Source organism: Crocodylus siamensis, chromosome 2 (assembly GCF_052110815.1).
Source record: "Crocodylus siamensis isolate JL-2025a chromosome 2, ASM5211081v1, whole genome shotgun sequence".
NCBI lineage: Eukaryota > Metazoa > Chordata > Crocodylia > Crocodylidae > Crocodylus > Crocodylus siamensis.
Window position 1 is genome coordinate 180,503,754 of NC_143396.1, and position 27,142 is coordinate 180,530,895.

Below are 27,142 nucleotides of genomic sequence, written 5' to 3' on the forward strand. Positions count from 1 at the left end.
GCATGGAACTGAACCAAGGCTGCTTGCAGAAGGGTACTTGCTCAAAGGGTGCCCCAAATGCATGGAGTATCCTTGTTGCTAAGTAGTCCATCTTAAGGCAAAAGTGAGAACGGGTCCACTTGTTGCAGGTGGGCTATCCTGCTTGACCAACAGGAAGAATAGCAGCATTGCAATCTATATCAGCTGGTCACTATAATGAGCCATTCCTGTCAGCTGCCACCTATGACCTTTCAGCCAAATTCCTGAAGAAACCAAAGGAGCTATGTTTGAATAGCCTAGCTTTCCTTGTAGTCTGGTGTCTTGTCTAATAGTGGCTAACACTAGATACCTTGGAGGGAGAAGGAGAGCACAGAAGAATTGCTATTGCAGATGTGACCTTATGTCCATTTGTTCAGCCATCTTCAGCTGAATTGGTGGAAGGTGTGGGGAACTCTGCAGTAGGCAATTCTAGGAAAAACCTGACCCCAGAAGAAATGTTATCTTAATACCCAATAGGTAGAGGCTAACTTTATGCCTTGAAGCATGAGGCTTCCATCCCATCAGGACCTTCTGTCTTTTGTTGACTATAGATTATCTTGTTATCCCTTTCACTGTCTGGATTGGGTGCTTAGTGGGTAACAAATATTTAAGCCATCAGGAAAAATACAGGCTGTAACACTCTTATGATGTACCTGCAAATGGCAACAGGATGCAAAACTGACCCTCTGTCCCTTTGGCTATAGCAGTGGCAAGGTGGTGGAGCTGCTGTAGCTTGAGAATTCAGTCCCAGAGTTCCCTGCCTGAACCCAAAATTACAGTGCCAAATAAATGACAGACTCTAAGACATTTTATATGTGTGCAAGGGACTGCTTTTGGACAGCTCTGCAAACAACTTCTTTTAAGGAAGGCTTCAGTTTTGTGAGTGTGTGCACTTGCTTGCACATCCATCGCCCTTGCCCTCTTTATGTATTGGCCTATTTGCAGAGGTCAGCTGTGACTGGTGATGATTTTGTCCATTCTGACATGCCCATGTAGGGCCTGATTTCCACATGCTTGCTTCCAAAAGTGGTCAGTACCTATCTTCTGAAAACCTGGCCCTTAAAGTATCTCGAGCTGGACATCCAAAAACTGAAGTACGCAATTGCTAGTCCCTCCTATATTCTTCCCCAACAGGTGCTACTCAAATGCATTTGAAACTGAGACTATCTCTAAACATTACAAGAAAGAGCTCCCTATACTCCATAACCTAATATTTACTTGGAAGCAGACCTCGTTTATAAAACTGAAAACTAATGAAATGCAGCTTTCTGGACTCGGTAGTAGTAGAGAAGCATGCATCATAGCTCCATTCTGGCCCCTGACTATGCTTGACATGAAGGGAATTAATTTCTGTCTCTCGTTCCAAGTGAGCAGGAATTGAAGCCCTCATTAGCTGCTTCATTGAAGAAGCAATAAACTCAGTGGTTCAGGAGCTGTACTTTTAACAAGCTGGAACTACAGCCCAGGAGGAGACAACTTCTACATTTTAATGTAGTGCAGAGAGAGCTGCATTGCCACAACCTATCCTGTTTTCAGACTAGTGCCTCCTGTAATGCTGTAAGAAAAATTCCTAAGATCCCATCTCCTTCCTATAGGTAAACTTAAAAGTTACTACATGGGTGTTTTTTCTGCAGGTCTCTTCACTGCTTTCCTTTTTGGTCTCTGGTCTTCGTGTATGTGTCACTGTATTCTTTGTGGGTTCTGAACCCACAGTGGTGGAAGTTAAGTGCATTTCATATATGTATAACTCTAGGTATGCAGACATAGTAACCCCTAAAACCCTCAGGATAAGGTTGCTAGGTGTGAAGGATTTTATTTATTTCTTGCACGTGGCTCCATTCAGCAGAGAAGCCTGGTTATAAGATGCTTTCCTGTGCGGAGCTTGCCCTGAATCCTGGAGGACCCGCATGAGGGAGGGGTGAAGCACTAGTTGCCACGGTGGAATTCAGCTGGCTTCAGTTTACCTGCCACCCTGATGCAGTCCTGTTGAAGTTTTTGGGGTCTTCCTCGGGTGGCTTGCGGTGGAGCAGGCTGAGCTCAAACACAGTGGTGATCCTCGTCATTGGTTTGGAAGCCAGCTCCTTCAACTTCCGGGCATCAAAACGTGGTCTGTGAAGAAGAAGAGGCAAGCGGCACCGGAATGGAAATCCCTCCACCTTCCTCACCCCTTTGTCTTCGTCTTGCTGCTTTCTCATCTTGCTTGTCGTCATGTGATATAATATGGCATCCCACATCCTGGTGGCCCTTGGTTTAATGAGCTTGTCTTGGCTGGTGCTCCCTTGAGAGAGGTCTGACTTCTTTTTTCCTCCTTCCTCCTGTTTAGGCATGGCTGGCTCAGGTTCGGGGAACTTGGGTTCCTCTGGTTCCACTATCAAGTGCTTCTTAAGGCGAGACCAGCCTCTGAGACCAACTGTAGGGGGCTTAGACTTATCCACAGATGGTAGTGTCGGCTCAGCTCTGGGTAGAGGGCCAGCACTGGAAAAGACTGCAGTGGGCTGCGGTGGAATGATGTGTTCCTCCTTTGCTTCTGTGGAGGAAGCCCTGGTGGTGTCACTTGTCATCATGGCCACTGGGGCGTCTTGCGTCTGAGCTGCACTGGGAGGTGGTTGCTTTAGACTCTCACTGTGCGGCTCATGGAGTTTGGAAGCCTGCTCTGTGTTAGATTTTTCCATATCACTTTTGGGAGTTGCAGGTCTCTTGCATTGGGCATCTGGGGTCTTAGCCCTGGGGGAAGTGTCCCCACCGGGCTCTTTAGGAGTTGCAGGGCTGGGGGATTGGTAGGGGAGCTGTACAATCACAGAAGGAAGGATGGAGGGCTCTGACTTGGGAGGGGCAATTTGAGCCTCACCAGTGTTGAGAGAGACTGGTGTCTGTCCCAAGTGGCTTGTTTCTGGAGGGGTGGGCAAAGGCCTCTGCATTTCATCACTGAGGGGTTTAGGGACCTGGTCTGAGAGAGGAGTCTTAGGCCTGGGTGACTGTACACTATGGAAATACGTGTGCGCTTTGCTGACATGGGTAACCTCCACTGGAGCTTCTGTGATAATGGGTGTGACAGAGACGGGAGGCTCAGGGAAAACAAATACAGAATGTGTCTGGGGATGGGGAAGCTGGCTGGGCATGGCTGACTCTGGAGTACCTTGCCTGTGCACTGGGGATGGTGCTGGAGAGACCGTGAGCTTCAGATGTTCAGAGATGCTTCTTTGCTCTGTTACTGTGAACGTGAAGGGCTTGCTCTTCAGGAAAGGCGTTGGGACATGGTGGATGATGGGCTTGATCGAAAAGCGGGGAGGGAGGTTGATGGTGAGGTGGGTTGAGGTTTCTGGGGTCTTTACTAGGGAGGAGCGGTCGCTGTGTTCTAGGTCGGGGCTGGCTTCGCTCACCGGGGAGAGACTAGACTGGAACAACTTGGCTTGCTGTGGACCTAAGGTTGCTTTCTTTGCAGCTTTCTTCAAGAGTCTCTGGAGCCTAAGGTTGTCTTTTCCAGGTTTGGGTAGTATGGGTGGAGGTGGAGTCTGTGGGTGAAGTGAAGCTCGTTCATGAGGTGGTGTTACAGTGATCAGCATTTTAATCCCCTGGAAAAAAAATACAAAATTTTTATTTTTGGCAACCACGTGTTTAACTTTGTAGTGCTGTGCTGTCTGGGCCTGCCACTGGGATCAGGAAAATGGTGGCAAGCTTCAAGCTGTTGTCTACAAGGTCTCTAAGTCCCAAAGCCCTGAAGCATCCTAGTCAGGCTTGGACGCAGTGCTTTTATTTTGCAGTCCTTTCACACCCTATCCTCTCAAGCTGTCTAAATTGCTTTCCAGTGAACATGAAGACGCAGCAGGAGAATATGGATGGTCTGCCATTTAGGACTGTGATTCAGGATTTGAGATGTATTGATGGGAAGAATATTAGAAATCTGCTGAGTCAGCTTGCCCAGCAAGAGAGCTGGTTAGAAACCAGCATTTTCATGCTCTAGGAATTTGATGGGCTGAGATTTGGTTTTTGTTCAGATCTGGAACAACAAAAGTTGAAACTTCAGAAGGTCTGCCAAATGAGAATTCAAAACATCTTTATACTCGTATTTGATAAAGGAGCAGTGTCTATATGAATGTAGAACAAAATGTTTTGACGTTTTCCCTCCTTATAGTTGGCAAAATTGACACATCCCTGTGAAAGCTGGGATGTTTTCAACAAACTGCATATTTCAGTGCAAAACGGCCTTGTCAGACTTGTTTGGGTAGTTCTTTGCTTCAGGCACTAAACTGTTTCTTCATTCTTACTTCCACGATCCCTCAAGATAAATTAAGTCATTGCATTTACCTCTAGTTTAAATAATAAACAATTCTGTTTAATCAGCAGCCAAACCTGGCCCCTGGATCTGAGCTGTCTGAGATCTTGATCTGAACTTTGCAGCCAAATGTGTCCCTTTTGGAGCACATCCAGTCACTTCCACCGTTTAGTGCATACCCTTCACCCCTTGACTTCGTCTCATTACTGTCCTACTCTGCAGTGTCTGTATTGACCACCATGTCTAGGAGCAAAGCTTGCCCTTCATAAGGAATCGGGGCTGATTTAGAATAGGGGTTTCCAGGACAAGGGGCCACAAGAATAGTGATGCATGATACGTCTGAGGTATGGCACGTGGAATCTCCCAGCCTTGAGTGGGTAGGGAGCGAGAGTTACCACCTGGCTTATTTCATCCCTGGCACCAACCTTCTGTTCCTAAGTGTCACTGATCAAACTTTGCCTCCAGCTATCACTGTGCTCTTAACATGCTGATCTGGCTTAGCTAAGAAGTGCAGCATAAATCCATGAATCCTTCAGTTCCCAGTGTTGGGTAGTATCAGGTGTCCTGAAAGAAGTGCAGAGAGGGGAGTGAGGATAGGAGAGTGTGCTGGGACTATCAGTTGACATATTTTGATATCTGCTGTTCTAGCTTGTGCTGTGAGGTCCTAAAGTTGCTGGTCCCAGTCCTCAAGGGAGGAGGGAGGTGAGATGCATCTTGTATCGATATCTTTAGAGATTTGTCTACTTTACTGACTCAGTGCCCTTTGTGTAGAACAGATGTTTTCATTCAAGTGCACAGTGGTATAAAGTCTTGTGGGACTTGTACTTTGTTTGCTTTTTTTGCTACAGACACATCTTTCAAAGCTGTTCTTAGAGGGGAGAGGTAGAAAGGGGATGCTGTAGTTCTTTCTGCTAGATTTTTTTCTGTGTAGGTGGTGCAGCCCTGGGTGCCGCCTTTGGGGTGGTGAGGAGGTGCAAAAGCAGCTATTGCTGCAGCATTGATCAGCACTGCAGGAGCCAGGACTTCCTTGGGCACCCTGTCTATACCAGGCACAGAATTGTGCTGCCCTAGCTCTAAAGAGCTTGCCCAAGTACTCTGCCACCTAAATTTCAAGAGCTGTTCTCCAGCTGTTCAGTTAGAGCTCTTCTCTGGACTAGCACTAGGAGCACTGAAGGAGCAGGGTACTGGTGTGCCTAGTACATTATTGTTCTGTTCCATGATTAGGGTGGTACCTAGGCTCAACAGTATTTTTTCCCCTTTGCCTGCAAATGTGGAAAAACCTCATAGCACTTCTGGAGAAAGCCTTGAAAGGGCGTGAATTTGAATTTGATGCCAAGAGTTGGATGTTCCAAGTGGCTCAGTGGCTTCATTTTAAAGCAAAGGCCAGCATTAGGCCTAATTCTGTTCTTGGGCATTAGACTTTACTGACCTACAGATGACTATAGGATCCTCTCCTCGCCAGATGAATAACTCTGGGGGCACCCCTCTGAGCTTGCTCTCAGATCACACTGGAGAGGCACCCCTAGGACCGTCAGGCACATGTTATAGATTTATCTCTGATAGGCTTCATGTAAAGCTAGGTTCATGCATTTCCAGGAGGGGGCATGCATCCATTTAATTAGATCAGTATAGTTCCACCACTGGCACCCTACTGGTCTAAACAAAATGCTGTTTACATATAGGCAGTGAATGGGGCAGATGAGATTGGGAGGATATATTTTCAACATTAGCCATGCTTGTTCACTGGAATGTGTTAGCCCTGCTTTTCTATTAGCTTTCTGCAGGAACTCAAAGGTGAAATTGCAGACCTCTTGGCAGCAGGTGAGGCCACCTGGAGTTCTTTGAATGTGTTAACAAGCATGTGGACAAAGGAGATCCAGATATACTTTCAGATTTTCAGAAGATTTTGATGAGGTCCTTCACTAGAGGCTACTTAGTTTCCACAGGCTTGGAGTGAAGGCTCTTTTCTGAAAGGTGGTTAAAAGATAGGAAATGGTATAGGGCTAAATAGTCACTTTTCAGGATGGAGGAAGGACAGTGTTGACATGTGCAAGGCAATACATGTAGTGTGTATGTAAGTTGGATGTGGCTGGAAGGGGAAGGGAGAAAAGTATATTCCTTTATCACTTCCTTTTTCCTTTTAAATGACTGCCTTGCAATTCAGATGACTGCTCCCTGAGCACTTGGGTATTAAGACAATGAGTGAACAGAAATGCTTGATCTTTCTTCCATCGCCAAAAGAGACTTTCATGTTTCCTGGGAGCTCCATTCATCTCAGAGAAACCTGTATTTTTAGTAGAATAGGCTGTAAGCAGTCCTGGGATGGCTGCTTTCAGTCTCTGCCCTTGATACTGCTCTACTTTTTTCATAAAATGCTTGAACGTTCATTGGTGCAGGGACTATGATCCAGGTGTCTACTAGCTTAGCTTTCTCCAGTTCAGTTAATTTAAGTAGGAGGAGCTGCATTAAAGGGAGAAAGCTAAGAGAATAACCTGTAGACTGGGGATTTCTTTTGGGAAGTGGGTGTTGTGGATAGATTCGGATTCCCTAAGGAATATTCATAATAAAAGCCTCTGTTATAAGCTTTGACCACTTACATTGGAAATAGCGGAGGCTATGGGCGCAATAGCGGATCGCAGGATGTGAAGTGACAAAATATAAAGCTATCCAAAAGATGCATCAGTTGGGGTATTGCCAGAAGAGAGATGCAAGGAGTGTTGGAGGCTTGTACAACAGTGCTGGGAACATCTGTAATAAGGTGTATAATTCTGGCCCCTCGTTTAGTCAAAAAAAAGACTAACTCAGACTGGAGCAGGTAGAGAGAAGGGTGATCTGGGGAAGGGAGAACCTATCGGGATAAAAAAAAAAAAATGAAAAGAGCTTGGCTTATTTAGTTATAGAAGAACAACTTTGTCATTTTAACTCAACATCTTGGTGCAAGATCAAATGGGTATAAACTGGTCATGAATGAATATAGGCTTGAAGGTTTCTAACCATGCAAATAAAGTTCTGGAGCAACATCCATGAGAGAAGTGGGGACGTGCAACCTAATGTGGTGAAGTGAAACTGGATCAGCTTATGAAAGGATTTTATATAAAGTGGTTGCCTGGCAGAGCAGGGCACTAGGTGTGACTTGAGTGGTTCCTTCCAGTCCTATGTTTGGAAATCCTACACCTCACACTATTGGATGAAAAGGAACCACGACCAATACCAGAATATCTTTTTATTTTGTTTTTAATCTCCTCCCACTGAGAAACAATGAGCTCCTATACATATGTAGGGAGGCTTAACAGAGTCGGTTGGAGCATGGTAATGTATCGGCGCGAGCTTTGGTTAGTGCCCCGCCGTCATTTTTAGTGCAGGATCACTGATGCACGTGATGCTCTCGGCGCTTTAATTAAAGCAGTTCTCTGAGCCACTTCAAAGTGCCCTGCTCCTGGAGCATGTCTATAAATGCCCAGTGTGTCTGAGATTGATCAGAACTGCAGCCTTCTGCAAGTTCTTGTGATTGCCCCAAGACCACTTGAGTTTAATCACTTGTACTAGTTGAAGTAGTATATGTTAATGTTTTGTTTTTTCTTTTACAGCTGAGCTTGGTCCTAGCTCGATGCAACCCTCTGCTGATGTATCTTCTGCTACGAGGCAGATAATCTAAGGATGTTTTTCTCCTGCTCCTCCTTCTCCTCCCAAGCAGTTGACTTCAGGCTGTTTTGGAGCAGACAGTCCCCTCCTGGGTGCAGTGTTGCCCCAAGATGCTTTTAGTTGGATGAAAGGAATAAGATCAGCTGGCAAAATTGATCCATGTTTTAAATTTTCTATATGGTTCTCTTTGGCTGTTTGTATTTGGCTCCTCTGGGCTCTTCTGTTTCCGTGCTGGGGACTGGAGACTGTTCCTTTGGCATCCTTTTACCTTTTGAATGTATGAAGAGAACGCTCTACTAATTGGCCAAACCTAGTGGGGGTCCTGGTAACCACTAAGAAAGCTGAGTTATTCAAGCCTTTTGGGTTGGGGAGGGAGGAAGCTAAACAAAAATTTAATGCTTGAAGAAGAGCAGTAGCATAATGGAGTGTAGAGATGCTTCTCACCCATCAGACCCCTACTGCTGTGTAGCCCCAACAGTTTTGGAAATGCTGACCTATGTCAAAGGTATTTTAGAACCATCTGTCATCTTTAGGCTGAGGGAACCAAACCCCTGTTGTTTTTGCCATAGCTGTACCTGGGCCACTTCTGCTTTTGAATTTCAAGATGCAGAGGGAATCCTTGCCCTTCCCCTTTCCAAGGAGGACAAGGCTAAATTAGTCTAGTCCAGTCCAGGTTTTCTCAGTTTCCAGATGCAGACCATCCTTTCACTAACCAGTTGCAGGTACAAAACTTTCTGGACTCTGTCCATGTGAACTGTGGCCACTTAGCTATGGTTTAATTTTTTGTTATGAAGTATGTCTTGGTCCTTACTGAGGAGTTAAGGTTTCCTCTTCCAATTGGTTCATGTTTGATAGCACGCTCTCTCTCTTTTTTTTTTTTTTTTTTTTTTTTTAATTTTGAAGCTTAATGCTCCAGAGGAGCTGCGTCAAAAGTCCCTATGGAACTTCAAATCCAGGTGCGCTAACAAGTCTTATCCTGTTGGTTTGGGCTGAGGTGGTACGTGCATCTAGGAAACCATCAACTCTCCTAATTCTCTTCTGCTTGTTCCTTGAAGGTGTCTAGATAAAGGGTTGTTCTGGTGACTGTGGGGAGGTAGGAGCTTTCTATATGTACTAGAGAGACCTCTGGAGGACTAAAACTTAAATCTTTGAGAGAGTCACCAGGATTTGGCTTGCTCCTAGTCCTTGCAAATTTTAACTTGTATTTTGCAAACCCCTTCATGTCTCCTTCTACACAGTATTAGCACATCCCCAGTTCTCCTGTTAACATTCTTCCCCCATGCAAAGGGCTGGCCACCAACATACACTTGCAACTGGCTTTTTTGTTCTTCTAAGAAAGGGCTCTCTCCCAGGGGCCTGCTTCTCTCTTCATTTTTCCCTTCCTCCCTCAGTTTGCTTTCTGCTTTAATTTACTGTGTGTCTGGATTTATTTTTTTTGTAAGCAATTAATAAAACTTCTTAAGAAGATATGGTAACAGTTATGGCTCTGATGCATTTTACTGGTGTTCTGACCTTTGCGACAAAATCATGCGTTTCCAGACTCTTGATCCTCCCTCTTTAAGGAATGTGTTTTGGGAGTAAAATTTCTCTAGACTGTTTGAAATGAAGAAGGGGCTAGAGCTCACCAGGTGCTGGGCAGATCAAAAAGATTTTACTGTTTTGAACTGTTTGATAGGGATGTTCCATTCCGCTTGCAACGGGGACACTAGTGAGTAACTTGCACTCAATGATTGCTTTATCAGACCCACTACAATGGGTGGAAAAAAATCTGTGAGTAATCTGGAGAATAACTTTTCCCCAAAAAAGTAGTTGCTGCAGTGGAGCAGAATAATGAGCTCCCTCTGTCAATAAAGCTAATCAAAGTCAAGTTTCTCTGGTTGAGATCAGAAAGCTTTGTCCAGTGGTGTCATACACCTTTTGGTGTATTTGAGACCAAGCAGTTTGTTTGCTACAACTGTCTTGCTTCACAAGGAGCTGATACTCTTATAAAGGAGAGGATGAGATGAGTATAAGTATATGTGCTAGCTGCTGCTATTTGGAACCATTTAATGACAGTACTGGCAATCGTAGAAAATTAGGGTTGGAAGGGACCTCAGCAGGTCATCTAGTTCAACCCTCTGCTTGAAGCGGGACCATTCCCAACTAGATCATCCCAGCCAATATTTTGTCTGGCCAGGTCTTAAAAACCTGGAAGGATGGAGATTCTGCAACTTCTCTGGGTAGCCTGTTTCAGTGCTTTTACCCCACCTAGTGAGAGAGGTTTTTCATAATATCTAGCCTAAACCTCCCTCGCTGCAAGTTGAGACCATTGCTCCTTGTTCTGTCACCTGCCACCACTAAGAACAGTCTAGCTCCATCTTCTTTGGAACCACCTGTCAGGTAACTGAAGGCTGCTATTAAATCTCCTCTCAGTCTTTTCTTCTCCAGATGGAAAAACAAGCCCAAGCCTTTTGGTCAACTGAGCTACTGGTAGACCAGAGAATTTGGGGATGAGACCAGTGGTGGTAGGGGCCTACTGTAGAATATGGGAGGGTGGAAGTTGCTGTATTTCTTTATCCTATGCCGGCTCATTTCAGCTTTCATGTCTCTTACACTTACTGCTTTAGGGCTAGATTATGATTTGGAGAGCTATTGCTCTGTGAATTGCCCAGTTCCTGGCTGAATAATGGTGACACAATGTGACATTTGCTTGTCTGTTCCATAAAAATACCAACTGTTCCCTATCTAACTAGGTCAGCAGTCAGAAAAGCTTTTAAGGCTGCAAGCTGACCCAGTTAGGAGTGGGCACTAGCACCTAGGTGTTGCTGCCTCTTTCACAGTGGCAGCATAAGGAACATAAGCTGTTGTACCCACAGCTGCCTCTTCTCTGTGGAGGCAGGGGAAAGTGATTTCTGCCAAAGCCCCATGCCAATAAAGCCATGTGTCTCCAGGCTGGATCAAATGGTTCCAGTGGCTGTAGGTTGCTGACCCCTGAGCTCAAGGTACTTGTAGCCCTCTTCACTAGCACATGAAAACCTCACAGATGTTGGCTTATCCTTGAGCTCTTCTCTTGAATATCATGAGGAATAAAGGTATGAAGACATTAATTTACTAGGAAGTAAGAAAGGAACTTCCCTCTAGCAACATAGGAAGTTGATAACAGAGGAATGAAGATCTTTTGAGGTCTTATTCAGTGCCTTGACTGCAAGCCTATTCATCTGGCCCTTACTAAGCTTCAGGAAGTCCAAGAAACTTTCCATCCTGGGGCCTGATGACGTCTAGAAAGTCTTGAACCGAAGCTTGGATTTTCAGCCCCTTGAATTTGAGGTATCCTGAGATAAATTTCACACCTCTGGATTGCATAGCTGTTGACTTGTCCTTCAGATAGACAAGCATAGGTGCTCTTGGCACACCCTGGAATGGTATGTTGGAGCAGAGGGAGTCTGAATCCCTTCCCACCTCACTCCAAAGTGTTGGGGGGGAAATATATTTAAAGGGACAGATGCTTTTCAAATTAAAACAGAAATTGCTGCTAGGTGTTGCATTTCTACGAGTCTCTGTCTTTCCCTTTTAGTCTTTATCTACTATATCTATTAAAGTATAAATTTGGGGGTGGGAGGGGAACAAGGACTCTTTCTGGTTGGTGCTGTGCCTACCACAAGAGTGTTCCATTCCTGTAGGTGCTACCATGACAATAATAATAATTTATTCACTTTTTAAACTAAAAGATGCTTTGCAAGTTAAGCAAATGCAAAAGTGTCTAGTGCTTCTATGATCCCTCCCTGTCCACGTGGAGATGGGATAAATTAAAAAGGAAAATCTTAACTTCAAATTTCTCAGAAGGTATAAACATTGGGGGCTAAAGTCACAGGAAAAGTATCTGATGAAAGTAGTTAGAGTACCCCCAATTCACAGTGCTTGTTCTGCCTAAAAAAACAGGGCTTGGCTTTTACTAGCCTTATAATTTATAGATGTAAAAATAATTGGTGCTTCAGTCATCTGACTACACCTATATTTTGTGTGTGTGTAGACATGATTTCAGTGACCTCACTCGTGTGTGTGTGTGTGTGTGTGTGTGTGTGTGTGTGTGTGTGTGTGTGTGTGTGTGTGTGTGTGTGTGTACGTACATATGTATATAGTACACACACGAGTGAGGTCACTGAAATCATGTCTACATACTGGCAACTGTAATGGGCTGGGTGGAATGATATTGAGCATAGCCTGACTGCCCTTCCCCTACATGCCTGCTTCAAACTGTACACTTTTAAGGCCACTCTGGGAGTCATTCCCAGTGGCCACTCTAGCATGTCAGTGATTAAGAACTTGAGAAGGGATGCATCTGGGAAGCCTATGGAAGTAAGATGTGATTGGTAGCTTTTCAGCCAGGACACACTGCCCCTGCAGTGTAGATATGGCTTAAGACTCTGGTCTACAGTTCCTTAAAATCAATAGCCTCCTATTGACTTTCACTGGCTCTGGAACAGGCTCTTAGTGGATAGTCTGAAGCAGTTTCTTAGCTGATATTAATTGTGGGCGAGGAGATAGAATGAATCTCATCCTTATCTCTATTTTGTGTCCTTAGAAATAGAGACTAGTCAGTGTCTGAAAATCTAGGCCTGAATGCCAATTTTTTTGGTTTTTTTGGAAAATAATCGGTGGAATATCTATAAATAATCAAATAGTGCTTGATAAGTGGCTTGCCAGTCCTTGTAGCAAACATGCTGATATTTTACTTTTGTCCCTGGGAGATATCATATTTAGGAATGCTACACAAATGCTATTGAAACAAATGTCTGGTTGGTTGGTTGTGTTTTTCTTCCTATCTGTCTGTTTTGTTTTTGTTTTTGTTTTTTGTTTTTTTTTAAAGTAAAAATGGTCCTGATGCTGATAAATGCATATATCATAAAGATGAATGGGAACATTATGACAATCTTGTCTGATCTCCTGTATAACAACTTCATTGTGTGATGTCTTGTATAACATGGCTAAACAGCTTCACCCATTGATCCCTGCGTGGAGTTTGGTAATGATTGCCTGGATAACAGCAGCATGGTTAATCTAGATCACATGTTTTAGAATGGTGTGTAATCTGCATTTAAAGACCCCAAGTGATAGAGGGTTTGCAATCTAAACACACTTCATTTTCTTCTTCCCATTGCTCATTAGGTTAAATAAAAAGAAAATGTATCATTCTGCTGGTCTCTGACATGGATATGAGAGCAATTATGAATAACCGTTCTTGCCCTAAAATATAATCCAATGTTTTACTTGAACTTTTTAAATTTAAATAACTTTTAGGTTGTTCCCTGTATTTAAAAAAATTGCATAACTGCCCTTCTTAATTCTTTGTTCAGTAATACTGACAAAGTCTGTCTTCTGCCTTCTTTTTGACCTTTAAGAAAATCAGCAGCTATTCAATACTGGATTTGACCTCCTTGAAGTCTAATAGAGTTATGCCATTGCCTTCAATGAAAACTGGATCAGGCTAAGCATAAATGAAGCATCCCTTACAAGACTCATGTCTGATTTCTAGACCAAAGAGGTTTGAATAAATGCCAGATAAGTATGTGACCTTTCCATCAAGACTGCTGGAAGTTTGCCACTCACAGATGAGGTATTGAACTGTAAAAATATCCTTTGATGACTATTCCAGAGATGATCTTTCACCTTGCATGCTATGTTTCTGGCTTACAGAGGCCAACACTTTAGAAATTGAACCTAGAATGGTTGTTGAGTTAAATCGGAGTTCATCTTCGGCACCAGATTGGGGGTGACCAATTAAGAGATTAATTGGGCTAAATCCTCAGTTGCTATAATCAATGCAGATATTGTAATGAGACTTTGCACAGGTCCATGCTCTGGATTATGGATTTTAAGAGTGTGAGGAACCATTATAAACTTCTTAGCACAGAATCATAGATAAGTAGGACTGGAACAGACCTCCAGAGGTCATTTAGTTTAACCCCCTGCCTGAGGTAAGATCATTAATATCCAAGCCATCCTATATGCTCTAAAATCTAAACTGTACATAAGACTACCATCAGTCCTGACCCAACACAAGCCTAACCTGCCCCAAGTAAAGCCAGGGAACTGCAGCAGCCAACATGCTGCTTCTATGAAATGTTGTCAATATATTAGAAAACTAGATATAAAACTGGATGGATCATCAGGCTCAGAGGGTAGTAACTAATGGCTCAATGTCTAGCTGGCAGCCAGTATCAAGCAGAGTGTCCCAGGGGTCAGTCCTGGGGCTGCTATTGTTCAATATCTTCATTACCAACCTGGAAGAGGGCCTAGAGTGCACCCTTAGCAAGTTTGTGGATAACACCAAGCCAGGGGGAGTAGTAGATATGCTGGAGGGTAGGGCTAGGATTCAGGGAGACCTTGACAAACTGGAGGCTTGGACCAATATAAATCTCTAAGGGCAAGTGCAAAGTCTTGCACTTAGAATGGAAGAATCATGTGCACCAGTATAGGCTGGGGAGTGACTGGCTAAGCAACAGCTCTACAGAAAAGGGCCTCAGAGTTGCAGTGAACAGTAAGCTGAATATAAGTCAACAGTGTGTGCTTGTTGTGAAAAAGGCTAACAGTATACTGGGCTGCATTAGTAGAAGTGTTGCCAGCAGATTGAGGGAAGTGATTATTCCCCTTTATTCTGCACAGGTGAGGCTACAGCTGGAGTATTATGTCCAGTTTTGGGCCACCTGCTACAGAAAGGATGTAGACAAATTGGAGAGAGGCCAGTGGAGGGCAATGAAAAGGTGAGGGGGCTGGAGAACATCACTTGTGAGGAGAGGCTGAGGGAACTGGGTTTATTTAGCTTGGAGGAGAGAAGACTGAAAAGAGATTTAATAGCAGCCTTTAACTACCTGAAGGGCGGTTCCAAAGAGGATGGAGCTGGACTGTTCTCAGTGGTGGCAGATGACAGAACAAGGAGCAATGGCCCCAAGCTACAGATAGGGAAGCTTAGGCTGGATATCAGGAAGAACTTGCTCATGAGGAGCGTAGTAAAGCACTGGAACAGGTTACCCAGAGAGATTGTTGAACTTGCTAATGAGGGGGTTGAATCTCCAACCTTGAAGGTTTTTAAGACTGGGCTAGACAAAACCTTGGTTAGGATGATCTAGTTGGGGATGATCCTGCTTTTGAGCAGGGGGCTGGACTAGACATGACCTCCTGAGGTTCCTTCCAACCCTCAGCATCTATGATCCTAGGCAGAGGGCTGTGCCCTCTGCTACAGAGGAAGGTAAAACCCTTCACATTCCATACCAATCTGACCATGGGGTGAAATTCCTTCCTGATCCCATGTATGGTGATCAGTCTGGCCCCAAGCAGAGGACTAGCCAGGCACCCCCCAGCTTTGATTCCCAGGAGGAGTACTGGCATGCCCCAGTCAAAGTCCCTAGCCTTGTCCCTAGCCAACACCCAATGCCCTTCTACATGTCTCGGGGTGTTTTTAAGCCTTCCTTGGAGGCAAGGGCAAGCAGCAAAGCTCAGAAGCATGGGACATATCCTTACTAGAACATAGGCATAGCTGATCCTAGATCATCCCTGCCCAGTGGTTGTCCAACTTCTTCCTGAACACCTCCAGTGATGGAGAGTCCACAGCTGCCCTAGAAAGTCTATTCCACTGCCTCAGTAGTCTGACAGTGAAGAAGTTTTTCTGGATATCCAATCTAAACCTATTTTGTGGCAACTTTGAGCCATTGGTGTGTCCTTTCTGCAGCAAGAAAGAAAAGGTGCTTTATCTCTTCTTCATAGCATCCCTTCAGGTATTTGAAGACTGCTATCATGTACCCCTCTTACGTGCCTTTTCTGCAGGCATATTCAGTTGACCACCAGCATAAAAGGCACATAAAATTTAACACTATTATTTCAGTGCCAAACCCAATAATTTTGTAACGGCAAGGCTGTCCACCTTCTGAGTGGCTGGGAATGAATTGTATGGGTCCTCCTGCTGTACATGCACAGACTTGCCATACCATGGAAGCATTCCCTTTGCTGCACTGCATCAGGTCCTCTGATCCCTCCCAAGCCCCCTGGCCAGGCTCTCTCAGCCCTAGTGGCTGTGCCCCCAATCCTAGAGCTATGGAAACAGACAGGCAGTGAAACCTGGAGAAAAGAGGGGGTGCCCAGAGACTCCAGCAGCAATAGCGAAAAGCAAAGAGTGGCAGCACCCAGATCACAGGCCCCAGGGGCTGCAGTTTGATCACTCAGGGGCCACATGCAGCCCACGGGGTGCCACTTAGATATCTCTGAACTACAGCATATATTTTTTTTGGAAAGACATCCAATCTTGACTCCAAGTTCTGAGTAATGGAGAATTTACTGTAGCCAGTGGCTATCTGCCTTCATTATTAAACTGAATTTTTATTTCCAGTGTGAACTTGCTTTAACTTTCAGGTTCAGCTTTGAGTCATGGGATCTTTGTGACAAATTAGCACTCCTAGGCTGTGGCCAAATTGCTTAACATTCTTATCGGTATTGCCTGTCTCTCACTGTAAGGTGCATTTTTCTAGTCTGTGAATGAGTCTCATCACTCTATGAACTCTCTCCAGGTTTCCAACATCTGGAGTAATTGCCAACAATTTTTAACATGGTACATTTCACTATGTTGAATCCAGAAGCCACATAGTGGACAAATGAGGCTTCAAGCATGAGGCTGCCGTAATGATTGAAAATAAAAAAATAATCGAATGAACTGTCATTTATCATTGTTGCTTATCTTGGCTATTTCTAATCGCCACCTGGCTGCATCTAGTGTAACGTTGGCCTCAGTTACCAAAACGAATGGACAATCTGTGATTCCAGACCACCAGGGGCCAAACTTTATATTTGGTTCCTTTTGACTTCCATAGCTTCTGGTGACTTGCTGGTAAATTACTAACACATTGTATGGGAAGGGTATTTACAGTAGCAAATGAATCCAGGAGATCAGTGCCTCTAAAAAAAGAAAGCACCCCCTTGGATACGTGGAAAGTTCCATTAGTTATAATTAGCATGAAGAGGTGTTATCAGGTAACACTGTTGCATGTTCCTGGATTTGACTTAGTAAGATTTGGCATCTAAACTGTTGCAGAGATGAAAGTCAGGTGATGGTGACATGGTGCCAGGATGAATGTTCTAGAACAGTCACTGTTGGTGGGGAAGCCAATTTGGGCATTTTCTTGAAGCTGAGCTTTTAAGGGTTACTCTCCTTCTAAATTAACAGTGTAGAATGATCTTTACCTGTAAATCTGAATCTGTACTTTAGTTACCCTGTACTGAGAGACCCAGTTTTGGATTTTGGCACTAGCCCACTGATAAATGTGTATGACCTCAGAGAACTGGAAGGGTTGAGTTTGACCGATGTTCTTTAGTGAAGAAAGGCAAGTCTTGGATCTGCGGTACATAAGTCTGTGGTGGAGTCTCTGAATGTTCTAGCAGTGATCTCCTGTTTAACTCAAAGTCTAGGAGTGAGGCCCCTAGCATCACCTGGAGAGCTGGGCATTGGATATGTGTTGGGAAAGCTCCAGACAATGAAAGAGACCTTTGAAAGAAAGCAATGGATCCTGGCCAATGTGACAATGGGAAATGTTGAAGCAAGAGTTGGTCATTGAAAAAGTGACACATACTGGTGTAATACCAAGAGCTTCTAATAAAATAAAATACGGAAGTATGTCTTTTCGTCTACTTGAGCTCAGCCCTAAAGTCAACCAGGAGGCTAGCAACATCACCAACAAGGGCCCTTTTTGGATAAAAGCTGCATGACGAGGCTAATGAACAACCTCCTTCTTGGGCCTGTACAGACCAGGTGAGTTGTCAAAAGTTTGTTCGGTTAATCTTTTCTCCACATTTACTATGTATGCCATCCACTGTCACCAGTGACTTCCTTTTTATTTCCTGTTCTCATCCCAAGACTGGTTTTCTGAGGACTTTTCTGTTCCACAGTCTCTAAAATGCCTTCCACCTGGGTTTGTGCTTGGCCTTAATTGTGGCTTCTCCACAGCACTCTTTCTCTGTTCCTCAATATTCAGGTCATAGCTTCTTGGAAAGTGCTGTGTTTTTACTTCACATGCACTGACTGGCAATTCCATTACACAGTTATCAATACAGATGGTAGGCGAAACAGATTAACAGAGAAAAAAATGCAAGTGATCTTTTTTCTGTAATCTCCAAAATTCTGAACATAGTAAAGTCTCTCCAGCTTGGTTTTGAAGTGGGGTTATAGTGTTAGTGAAACATGCTAAGATGAAAACTCTGAAGACTGCAGTCCTCTCCATTTAGCCAGGAGTATTGCAACAATCCCAGTTTTGTTGCACTCTTGTACACTAAGAGGGCATGTCTACATATGCAATTAATGCAACTGAATAAACTCCAGTGCATTTTGAGCTGGAGTAAACTAATCCTGACATCACTATCTACACATACATTTAAGTGCAGTAACTTACTCCACCGTCAGATAGTACCTGTGTTTGATGGCACTGTAAATAAATCCATGCTGGCCCAATTGCTGCGCATGTGTAGATGGTGATGCTTTATTGTGCAATAGGTTAGTCTACTGCATGGTAAAGCACATATGTAAATAATCCCAGTTACTTCAAACCTGACATATGGGGACCTATTATAGGAGCAATGCAATATTTCATTTTACATGTTGATTCAACTGTTGACCTCTTTGAGTTGCACAGCTGGGGTAGAAATTATGGTGGTAGTTTTTTGTGCGAAACAAATTCACTAGGATTTTTAAGAAGAATGGCGATTCATTTTGGTAGCACTACTGCTGCCTTCTCACCTACTTCTATAAGTTAAAGACTTCATGTTCTTCTAGCAGCTCCATTTTCATCTTCTCCCCTTATCTATTCAGGTCCATATGATGACTGACTGTTGTCCCCATGGGACTGTATAGCAGTTGGGGATTGCCCGAGCATAACGTGGTCTGTTCATGCACCCTAAATGAGGGTGAGGAAGACAAGTGTAGGAGCTTAGGTCTGCCAGCTGCTTTACTACAAACAGACTGAGGGAATTCTCATCTTGTCTCTAGCTGCTTTGCGTCACTAGCAGAGCAGGACAAAGAAGCTGCAGGACAATAGGAAACCTGGTTCTGAATAGTCATACTGGTTTAAAATTTGTTGCCTGCTTATACCCAAAATCTTTACATGTGAAATGTATAGAAAAGAGTTATCTCTTGATAGTTGAGATGAGGTCTCCTCAACCTTTTGGCTTCCCAGCTCTATGGCAAATCAGGGAAAGTTTTATGACCCATCTGATTTACTTTTTGAGTAATATTTACCTGAGAAGGGCTTAGCCTCAGATAAGGATTGCTAGAAGACCACATAGTAACAGCTGGAGGAGAAGCATGGAAGCACAATTCCATCGAGACTGTAACTGCATCCCTTGCCCCAAGGTTCAACAGATGCACAAAGAATAGAGAGATGCTATCAGGATGCATGTAAGAACATATAATCTGTTTATTAGCAGATGACTTCTGTCAACTTCAGCCCCTTCCTTTTGTTGTCTTTATCACGCTTGTTCTGACAGATTGGTCCTGCTTCAAACCTGAACCACTGAGGCTGGGATGAGATGCCAACAAACTGGCAAACTCCTGTCCACCGGCTAAGACTTGGGCAGCAGAATCCAGAGCTTTGCTTGATGACCTCCGTTGTAACGGAGCACCTGGGTTGAATGGCTAGTCTTTACACATGAGCATAAACATGGAATTTTTGTATCCTGAAACCCTTCTGCATCTCTTGTACTTGAGTCTTTTGACAAAACCTAAAGGCTTTTCTACTGGATACAGAAAATGAAAGCATCCAATAACTTGAAAGGGCCCTTTTTGGATCTTTCTACCTGCCTTTATATGGTCACTCGCTTTCTCAGTATACAACACATCTGTCCTAAATGGTCTTAAGGAGTTTACATCTAAAGCAGGCAGACGAATCAAATTAGGATAAATATGGTAGCTATGGCAGCATAGTGAAGGGTAGGTAAGCTGGGCATGAGCCATTGCACTGGTTTAGAGTGGACACCAGAATGGAAGCTGCTGCCTCCATTGCTGGCCTGGCCACTGCTACCATACAGAAATTGCTTGTTGTGCCTCTGGGGAACAACACTAGTTAGAGGCAGATATTTGGCATGATGAAGCTGCCCCTCACTGCTCTTTCAGTGTGGCTGCATTTACATGGGATGTTTACTGCACAGTAGCTTGTTACTACTGTGTAGTAGTGTCGCAAAGCACAAACCATGATGTGACGCTGCTGCACAGTAGTAACGAGCTACTGCCCAGTGGTAATGATCTATTGCACAGTCAGCATCAACAGGAAGTCATGTGGGGATTCTACTATGCAGTATCTCCGGTTACTGCCTAGTCATTTAGTACTTGGGTATGCAAGTAGTAAATGACTGCACAGTAAGAACTGTGCAGTTAGTGTCTTGTGTAAACACAGCCTTTAAGTGGCAAGTACTGCACAACCATATCTGATGCAACACGCCTGTTAGTTCTCCCTTAAAGAACTGGTCCCTCTCAGTGTCTGAGGCAGAGGAGAAGGGTTCGCAGTGTAAAGAGACTTCTGGGACAGCCCATCCCCAAGAGTGGGATGGAAAGTAGATCAATGATTCTAAGCCCATTGTACCAGGTGAAAGTACTACAGGAGCTAATGGGAGATAAACCAACTACACACAGCCAGTTGTGAGCGGGCTGTTAAGAGTGAGTCTGAGTACAGTGATCGCTATTAAAAATTCAGGGGTCTTCTAGCACTTAGATTAGAGAAATAAATTTGAGGCCAGGAGGGGCCATTATACTCACCTAGTTTGACCTACTGAACAAAACAGATCAGTGGATCTCTTCCAGTAATAGGAAATAACTGGAATAATTATGTGCAATTTGTCCTGTCCCTCTCTCCAGTTTATTATATGGTCCTCATTTTAGCATCTGCTCTTCTACTGGCAACATTTCTCATATACTGACAAAGAGATTTTAGGAGTACATGTGGGGCATCCTGTTTAAACACTATTGATCATAACACCCTGTCACCACTATTACAGGGATGGGGTGGAGATGGGATGGATAGGATGAAGCATGGGTGACTGGAGCCATCTGAGTCAGGGGTCTCTCTGTGGCCAATTGCACTGGCCAAGAAGTGCAAGCGGCGCTCATAGAAGCAGCCACAGCACTCCCAGAAGTGCCAGCAGTGCTTTTCCTGGAGCCCCCGCTCCCTGGCCGGCACTTGCAGGGGGGGCACTGGTGCTCCCACCTGCATTCCCTGCCCACTGCCTAAGTGGGGAGTGCTGCCTGTCAGGGGGTGCACATACATCCCTGTACACCTGCTATGTGTCACCATTGGGGCGAAGACTGAGAGGAGCATTCTAGATGAGGGTTTTAAAGAAGGGCCCCTAGGAGATGGTATGAGAAACCTGTTGGCCAGTGCATGACTGGGATCATAGGATGAGGGCTGGGACAAGAGACCTACCTGGAGAAAAGCTTAGAAACCATGATAAGACTAGTAGAAAAAGTGCAAGATGAAATGCCTCTGTATTAATGCAAGGACCGGGAGGGGGAAAAAACCAGAATGAACAGAGTCCTAGTTTGTAAAGAAAATAATGACTTAATTGGAGTTCCAAAAAAGTTGATGGGATAGCTCTCACTATTGGAATATCAACACTGATGGTCATAGTTTTTGCCAGAAACATGCAGGGGGCTGTTGCAGGATTTGCTGTCTAAAGGCAGAGGTGGTGCCTCCTGGTGGCTCCTTTAATCCCATTTCTTCTTTTCTCTGGTTGATTCTGGTACTTGCCTGTCATGTCTTTGTTACTCAGTCACCACCCCTATGTTCAGGCCTCTCATTCTGACCCAGTCTTTGAGGGTCCTTCATGAAGTACAGCATCTTGCTTCTAGGCAACCTCATTGTCTCCTTCTGCCCCTTCAGCCATAACCTAAGCCTCCAGTTCCAAATGCAATGAGCAAAGCCTAGGCACAACTAATTATAGTTGGGGTGAGTCTCACCAGGCCTTCCCTAGACTTTCACTCAGTCCCACTGTCTTCTACCTGCTGTGGCCCTCCCGGGCCTAATCACAGTTCCCTTAGTCACTGGTACTGCTTCTTAGCTTTGTATAAGAAGTTCCTTTGGCTTATACAGCCTGGGCCAGGCTCTAGCTCCTACACTACTTCCCTCAGCTCCCAGCAGGGAGCTCTTGCCTCTAGCTCTGTGCAGATCAGCCTGACCCCTCTGCCACTGGCGCAGGGCTTATGTCTTCACAGCCTGCCTCTCCCAGTGTCTTAAACTTAAATGTGCAACCCTCACTTTCTCACTGTCTCAGTAACAGGACAGGGTTCCTGGTTACAGGGGCATTGCACTGTATGTCAAGAATGTATAGATATGCTGTAATGTCCAAAAGGAAGAGTAGTAGATCTATTGAGTGTATCTAGGCATTATGGTGTCAGTCAACAACAGGCTACCAAATCAGGAAGGGAAGGTGGATGAGCCATTGTTCTAGTATGTAACAAGAATACCGAAAATGTAAAATGCTGTCATCCCTTTACAGCTCAGCTTGTAAAGTAGGCTGTAGACTCAGTCTTTGTGGCAATACTCAGGTTGCTGGTTTGATTGTGGCATGAAGGAACAATTTTGGGGGTTGGACTAGATGACCCTTGTGGGTTCTTTGTCACCCAGTGACTCTGAGAGGCAATGCTATGTCTGTTGCCCTTCTAGGTTTGGTATTAAAAGAAAAGTAAAAGATAGATGAGAAATGGTTTTCCCACTCCAGACGATTGTTCAAGATTCCAAACCATTTTTGTCCCAAAGCTTGAGCGTAAGTTGATCTCGGAACATGCTAACCAACCAACTATAGTAAACAGGAATTTCTGATTTAGATTAATCAAAATTTTTTTATTTGATAATTTCCACTTCAGTTTTGACCCTTTCATTTTAACCTGTAGGGTTAGTTAACTAAAATTTCAAAATAATTAAAACAAGAAATGAAATTTTTGTTTTGAAAATATTAAAATGGCACATTTGAACAACTTCTAAATGTTTTAAAAAAAAAAAAAAAGCCCCCCCCCAAAACCAAAACTGGATTAGGAGGTTTGTAAAAACCACCTATATCGTGCAAACATTTTCACTCTTGGTAAACTGACATTTTCTGAAGAAAGAGAGCATTTTATCAGAAAATATCTGATTTGCACATATAGCTTTATATATGAATACACTGTTGTACAAAAGAAACAGGAAGACATTATACAGTATTTTTTATATCATGAGTTCATTCTTTCCTTTTAGAATCTCAGGTCATTAAAAATACACTTATTTTTCAGCCATTCTTTTCCCAGAACCGCATTATGGACCTGAACCTGTAAAACAGGGAACATTTCAAGACTCCAGGATTATAAATAGATTTTTTTTTCCAGTTATGCTTCTGCAGTATTAATACAGAGGATGAGAGTGACTGGTGAAGTGTGATTCAGTCTTTTAGCTCCTGTGGTCCATGGAAACACTGAATGCTGATTTTTACTTAAAATAATCCTGGATGTAATAATCTCATTGTCAAACCAAGGTGTGTTGTTGCAGTTTGTAAAGCTACACAGAGAAATATGAACGTGCAGCAAGTTTCAAACCACTGGATTTCTTCTGTGTTGAATGATTAGTTTCAGTGGTCAACCAAGAGGAGATGCATGAAGTTTGATTCCTTCTCTTTCACAAGCAAGCATGCTATGCTATATATTCCCTATGGGTATTCCAAAGCAGCTATCCTTGGTAGCACTCCCAATTACAAGGAAGTACAGACAATGATTTCTATAGGTTAATTGAATGGGTATTTTGCCCAGGTCTTTCTATACCAAGCACTGGCTCCCATTAAATGTTGAACATTGGTAGTGGGCTTCCTACCCTGGCAACAGGCTGCTATACAAAGATGTAGTAAACTCTCTGTAAAATTGGCAAATGCAGGATAATGTTTTTTGTCTAAATTGTCTGTGAATCAGACATACACACTTGAAACACACACACACACCTGTGTCTGATACTTATACGATGGAAGACCAGAATAAGCCATACTTACCACAAGTATACTTGCCATAACATCATTTAACTAAGTCTTATTGCTATCAACCTAAGAGCCAGGTCCTATCGTAAGATTAAACATGAATCCTCCTTCTCCTCCATTACTTGGTGAATTCTTTTACTAGAGAACAGGAGATAGAGGACAAGCTGTTGACAGAAAACTGTGCTTCCTCAGTGGCATAAGGGATAAGATGTATTGTAGGCAGTTCAAGAAGGATGCTAGATATGGAGACATGGTGGAAACAAGGAGGAAATGGGCAGGTAACAGAACTTGGATGATATGCAAAAGAGAGAGATGTTCAATGGGAGAAATACTACAGGTGATGTATGAGCCAGATGTGTGGAATCAAGACATGAAATGAGAAACAGGCACGTACTACATGCATAAAATATGAACCAGATGGGTGAAGCATTAAGGAAATATTCGACATAAAATAGTAGGATTATGAACCAGAACTAGCATATAAACCAGAGCTGATCTACAAAGAGAAGAACAGCAAGATACGCAAGGTACAGATGAGACCTGAACCAAAGACCAGATGATCGTGCAGCAAATGTGGAACACGTGAATTAGATAACCTATCCTTCAGAGAGACGATGCCTGGACACAATAGACTGTATGCAAAACAGGTATAGTATGGTAAGAGTGGAAAGCTAGTGCTTGGCTTGGAGATGCTATGAAAGTAGCATGAGATGAACACCTTAGATACCCAAAGAGGGGTTAATGAAGCTGGGTGTTGATGGGTGTAATATATCATCAATGTTTCAAGAAGGAAGATGACTGAAAGAGCAGATCCACCAAGAAGGAAAATGACTGATGGAGCAAATGAGCCATGTATGAAGCAGAGAAAGGATGAGTGCAACAGGCAGATGATGCAAAACCCACCCAGATCGTGTATGAAGCAGCTGTATTATTTATTTGGTTTACGGACAGGCCCAGACTTAATGTGTTTGGATACAATCACTGGAAGGCTGTTGTTTGAACCAGGTTGATTAGAATAAGTAGGCTGCATAGATCCTATTTTTCAGCTACTGGGAGCTATCTTCAAAGCCATAGGGCATAGATAGCACACATGTGCAGGAGGAAGTATAGTATTGAAATCTGATGTCTGAAGCAGAGAGGTGATTCAAAATACAAGGCAGAGAGAAACTCAGTTTTAGCTATCCATTCAGTGATCTAAATTGACAGCACACACTTGTCTGCCATGCAGAAGGAGATCTTTATGATTCAAGTGAGCTGAAAGGCACTTGCTGTCTTGCAGACAGCACATAGAAAGTACGAGGCACACAGAAGCTTCTTAATTTTGCATGGTTTGTTTTCAACAGATGGCTTAAGACGAATGGGTCAGATCTTCAACTGGCTGAAATAGTGGAGTTGCTCTGATTTACATAGGATTAAGATCTGCTCCATTGTAACACCAGTTTTTGTCTCTTGCACTTTGTTTCCCTCCCCCGCCGCATTCTACCTCCAAGTAAGGTACTAGTTTGAAAAACTAGAGAAGACAGAGGGAGGGCAGGCACTATACAGTTTAGTTTTGTGCATGGCTTTGCTAGTGCACTCCTTTCCTGAAGAACAGCTTGAGATGCAATGTCAGCAGTAAAGAGGGGATATAACAGTCAGACAGTTAGTGAAACAAGACTAGGAAATGCATTCCCTTATACATTGCCAAGCAGGTTACACTGTTAACATAAAAAGGACAAGAAAGCTCTATATTCCCTTCCATTATATCCAAGCTGCTCTTTCCAGCTCATCAGTTACAGTATTTCTTGGAGAAATGTCAGCTGTTAGAATGCATAGTGAAAACAACCTTGCTAAATCAACAAAAAATGCTTAATGAGGTTGAAAATGCAACGTAAAATTGCGTTCATTGCATTCGTGCTTTCAGTGGCTGAGAGGGGGAATAAAACCCCAGCACTACGTGGTCTTATACTTTGTGCATCTCTCTTCCCCATTTGCATGGGTTTTCCCAACCCAGTTCATGCACTAGTTACATTTCTTCTGTCTTTCCCTCCTGTGAATGAAATATGATAATAACGCAGAGGGCCACATGTGAATCCTTTGCACTTTGTAGCAATATCTCCCTTCCCTCCAGCAAATTAACAAGAGCCTTGTTTCAATATATTTTTGGAGGAGGGGAAATAAAAAAAATGACAGCCAAAGAATGAAAGCTCGAAAGGAGATTCTTGCTTTTGTACATTACCTGGTGAGCACTGAGCGATGGTTACAGGCTGCAGCTTGTTGCTCCCAGCGCCGTGTGCTTAGAAACCTGCCTGTGCATCCTTAGTTTGGACTCTTCCTTCCCTACAAATGAAAGGGAGGAGGGGAAGGAATTGATCTGAGATGCACGCCAAAAATAAAAGCTGCCCCACGGCTTCTGACCTACCAGCTTTCTCTGCTCTTACAGGCTCGTAGCAAAAGAAGCTGGTAAAGCCATCAGCCCCACTGGAGGGCATGCACTATGCTGCAGGGGATCCCTGCCAAGGGGAGATGGATGGGAGGGAGGGGATGGGGGAAGTAAAGCCTGATGGCATGAAAACAGTTGTGTTAGGCACTGTAAACCTCTACCGGCCAAGTGAAGGAACTGCAAGGACTGCTCTAATAACAGAGCAAATCTTGTATACTTTTCTCTGTGCCTGTTCTTTTACCACCAGGTCCTACTATTCCCCAGATTCTCTTACCTTGGCTCTTGATGTGGCCCTAGCAGCTGGTAGACCCCAGAAGCCATTTCTATCGCATGTCAGTGGTGTGCATGTATGCATGCACCATGTTTCTGACATGTTATACACTCACTGTTGTGACTCCTGTTAACTTCAAGAGAGTTCTTGCAGGTAGAAATGAAAGAAGTCCTAAGCCCAAAGGGTGCCAGCAGCTGCATTACCTTCATAAATCATAACTGCACCCAAGAGACAAAGGCACTGAAATCTTTAGAACGGCAATGGAAGGTCTCTCAGACTAGCCCAGGGAGTAATGGCTATTGCGGTAAGAATAACCATTTAAACGATAAAAATGATGGGCCGTTGATGACTCTAGTTAAATACTGCGTGCCAAAGAGCACCGTGTTTCTATGATAACCATGCTTCCACGCTTGCATAAAAGCCTATAGCTCTTTCCTTGGATACTCCTCTATAAATTTTGCTTGCCTGGTGGGGTTATAAATATAGAAACTTAAGCCTTTGGTTTTTTTCTCCAAACATG

The 27,142-nt window shown here is 43.7% G+C and overlaps 2 protein-coding genes across 6 annotated transcripts in view; one reads left to right on the forward strand and one right to left on the reverse strand.

Annotated features, from left to right (window-relative positions):
• Positions 1-9,410, forward strand: part of LSP1 (lymphocyte specific protein 1) — a 92,955-nt gene extending 83,545 nt beyond the window's left edge. For all 4 annotated transcript variants that reach the window (XM_090032483.1, XM_090032481.1, XM_090032484.1 and 1 more), the window contains one exon: positions 7,879-9,410. The gene's annotated coding sequence lies outside the window, so the exon portion shown is untranslated. The remainder of the gene's footprint in view (positions 1-7,878) is intronic.
• PRR33 (proline rich 33) lies at positions 1,807-26,648 on the reverse strand. 2 transcript variants are annotated; one of them, XM_090032475.1, is made up of 3 exons: positions 26,626-26,648; positions 26,148-26,248; positions 1,807-3,590 (listed from the first exon to the last, which is right to left on the reverse strand). In XM_090032475.1, the coding sequence occupies exon 3, from the start codon at positions 3,579-3,581 to the stop codon at positions 1,974-1,976; it is 1,608 nt and encodes a 535-aa protein (XP_089888601.1). In that variant the 5' UTR covers positions 3,582-3,590; positions 26,148-26,248; positions 26,626-26,648; the 3' UTR covers positions 1,807-1,973. The 2 variants fall into 2 exon arrangements, with proteins under 2 accessions (XP_089888601.1, XP_089888600.1); XM_090032474.1 differs by lacking the exon at positions 26,626-26,648 and adding an exon at positions 26,331-26,360.
• Between the last annotated feature and the right edge of the window lie 494 nt (positions 26,649-27,142).

What these genes read in the sequence shown, in the direction of transcription:
- PRR33 (XM_090032475.1), bottom strand. Translation starts at nt 3,581, where the DNA reads ATGCTGATCACTGTAACACCACCTCATGAACGAGCTTCACTTCACCCA.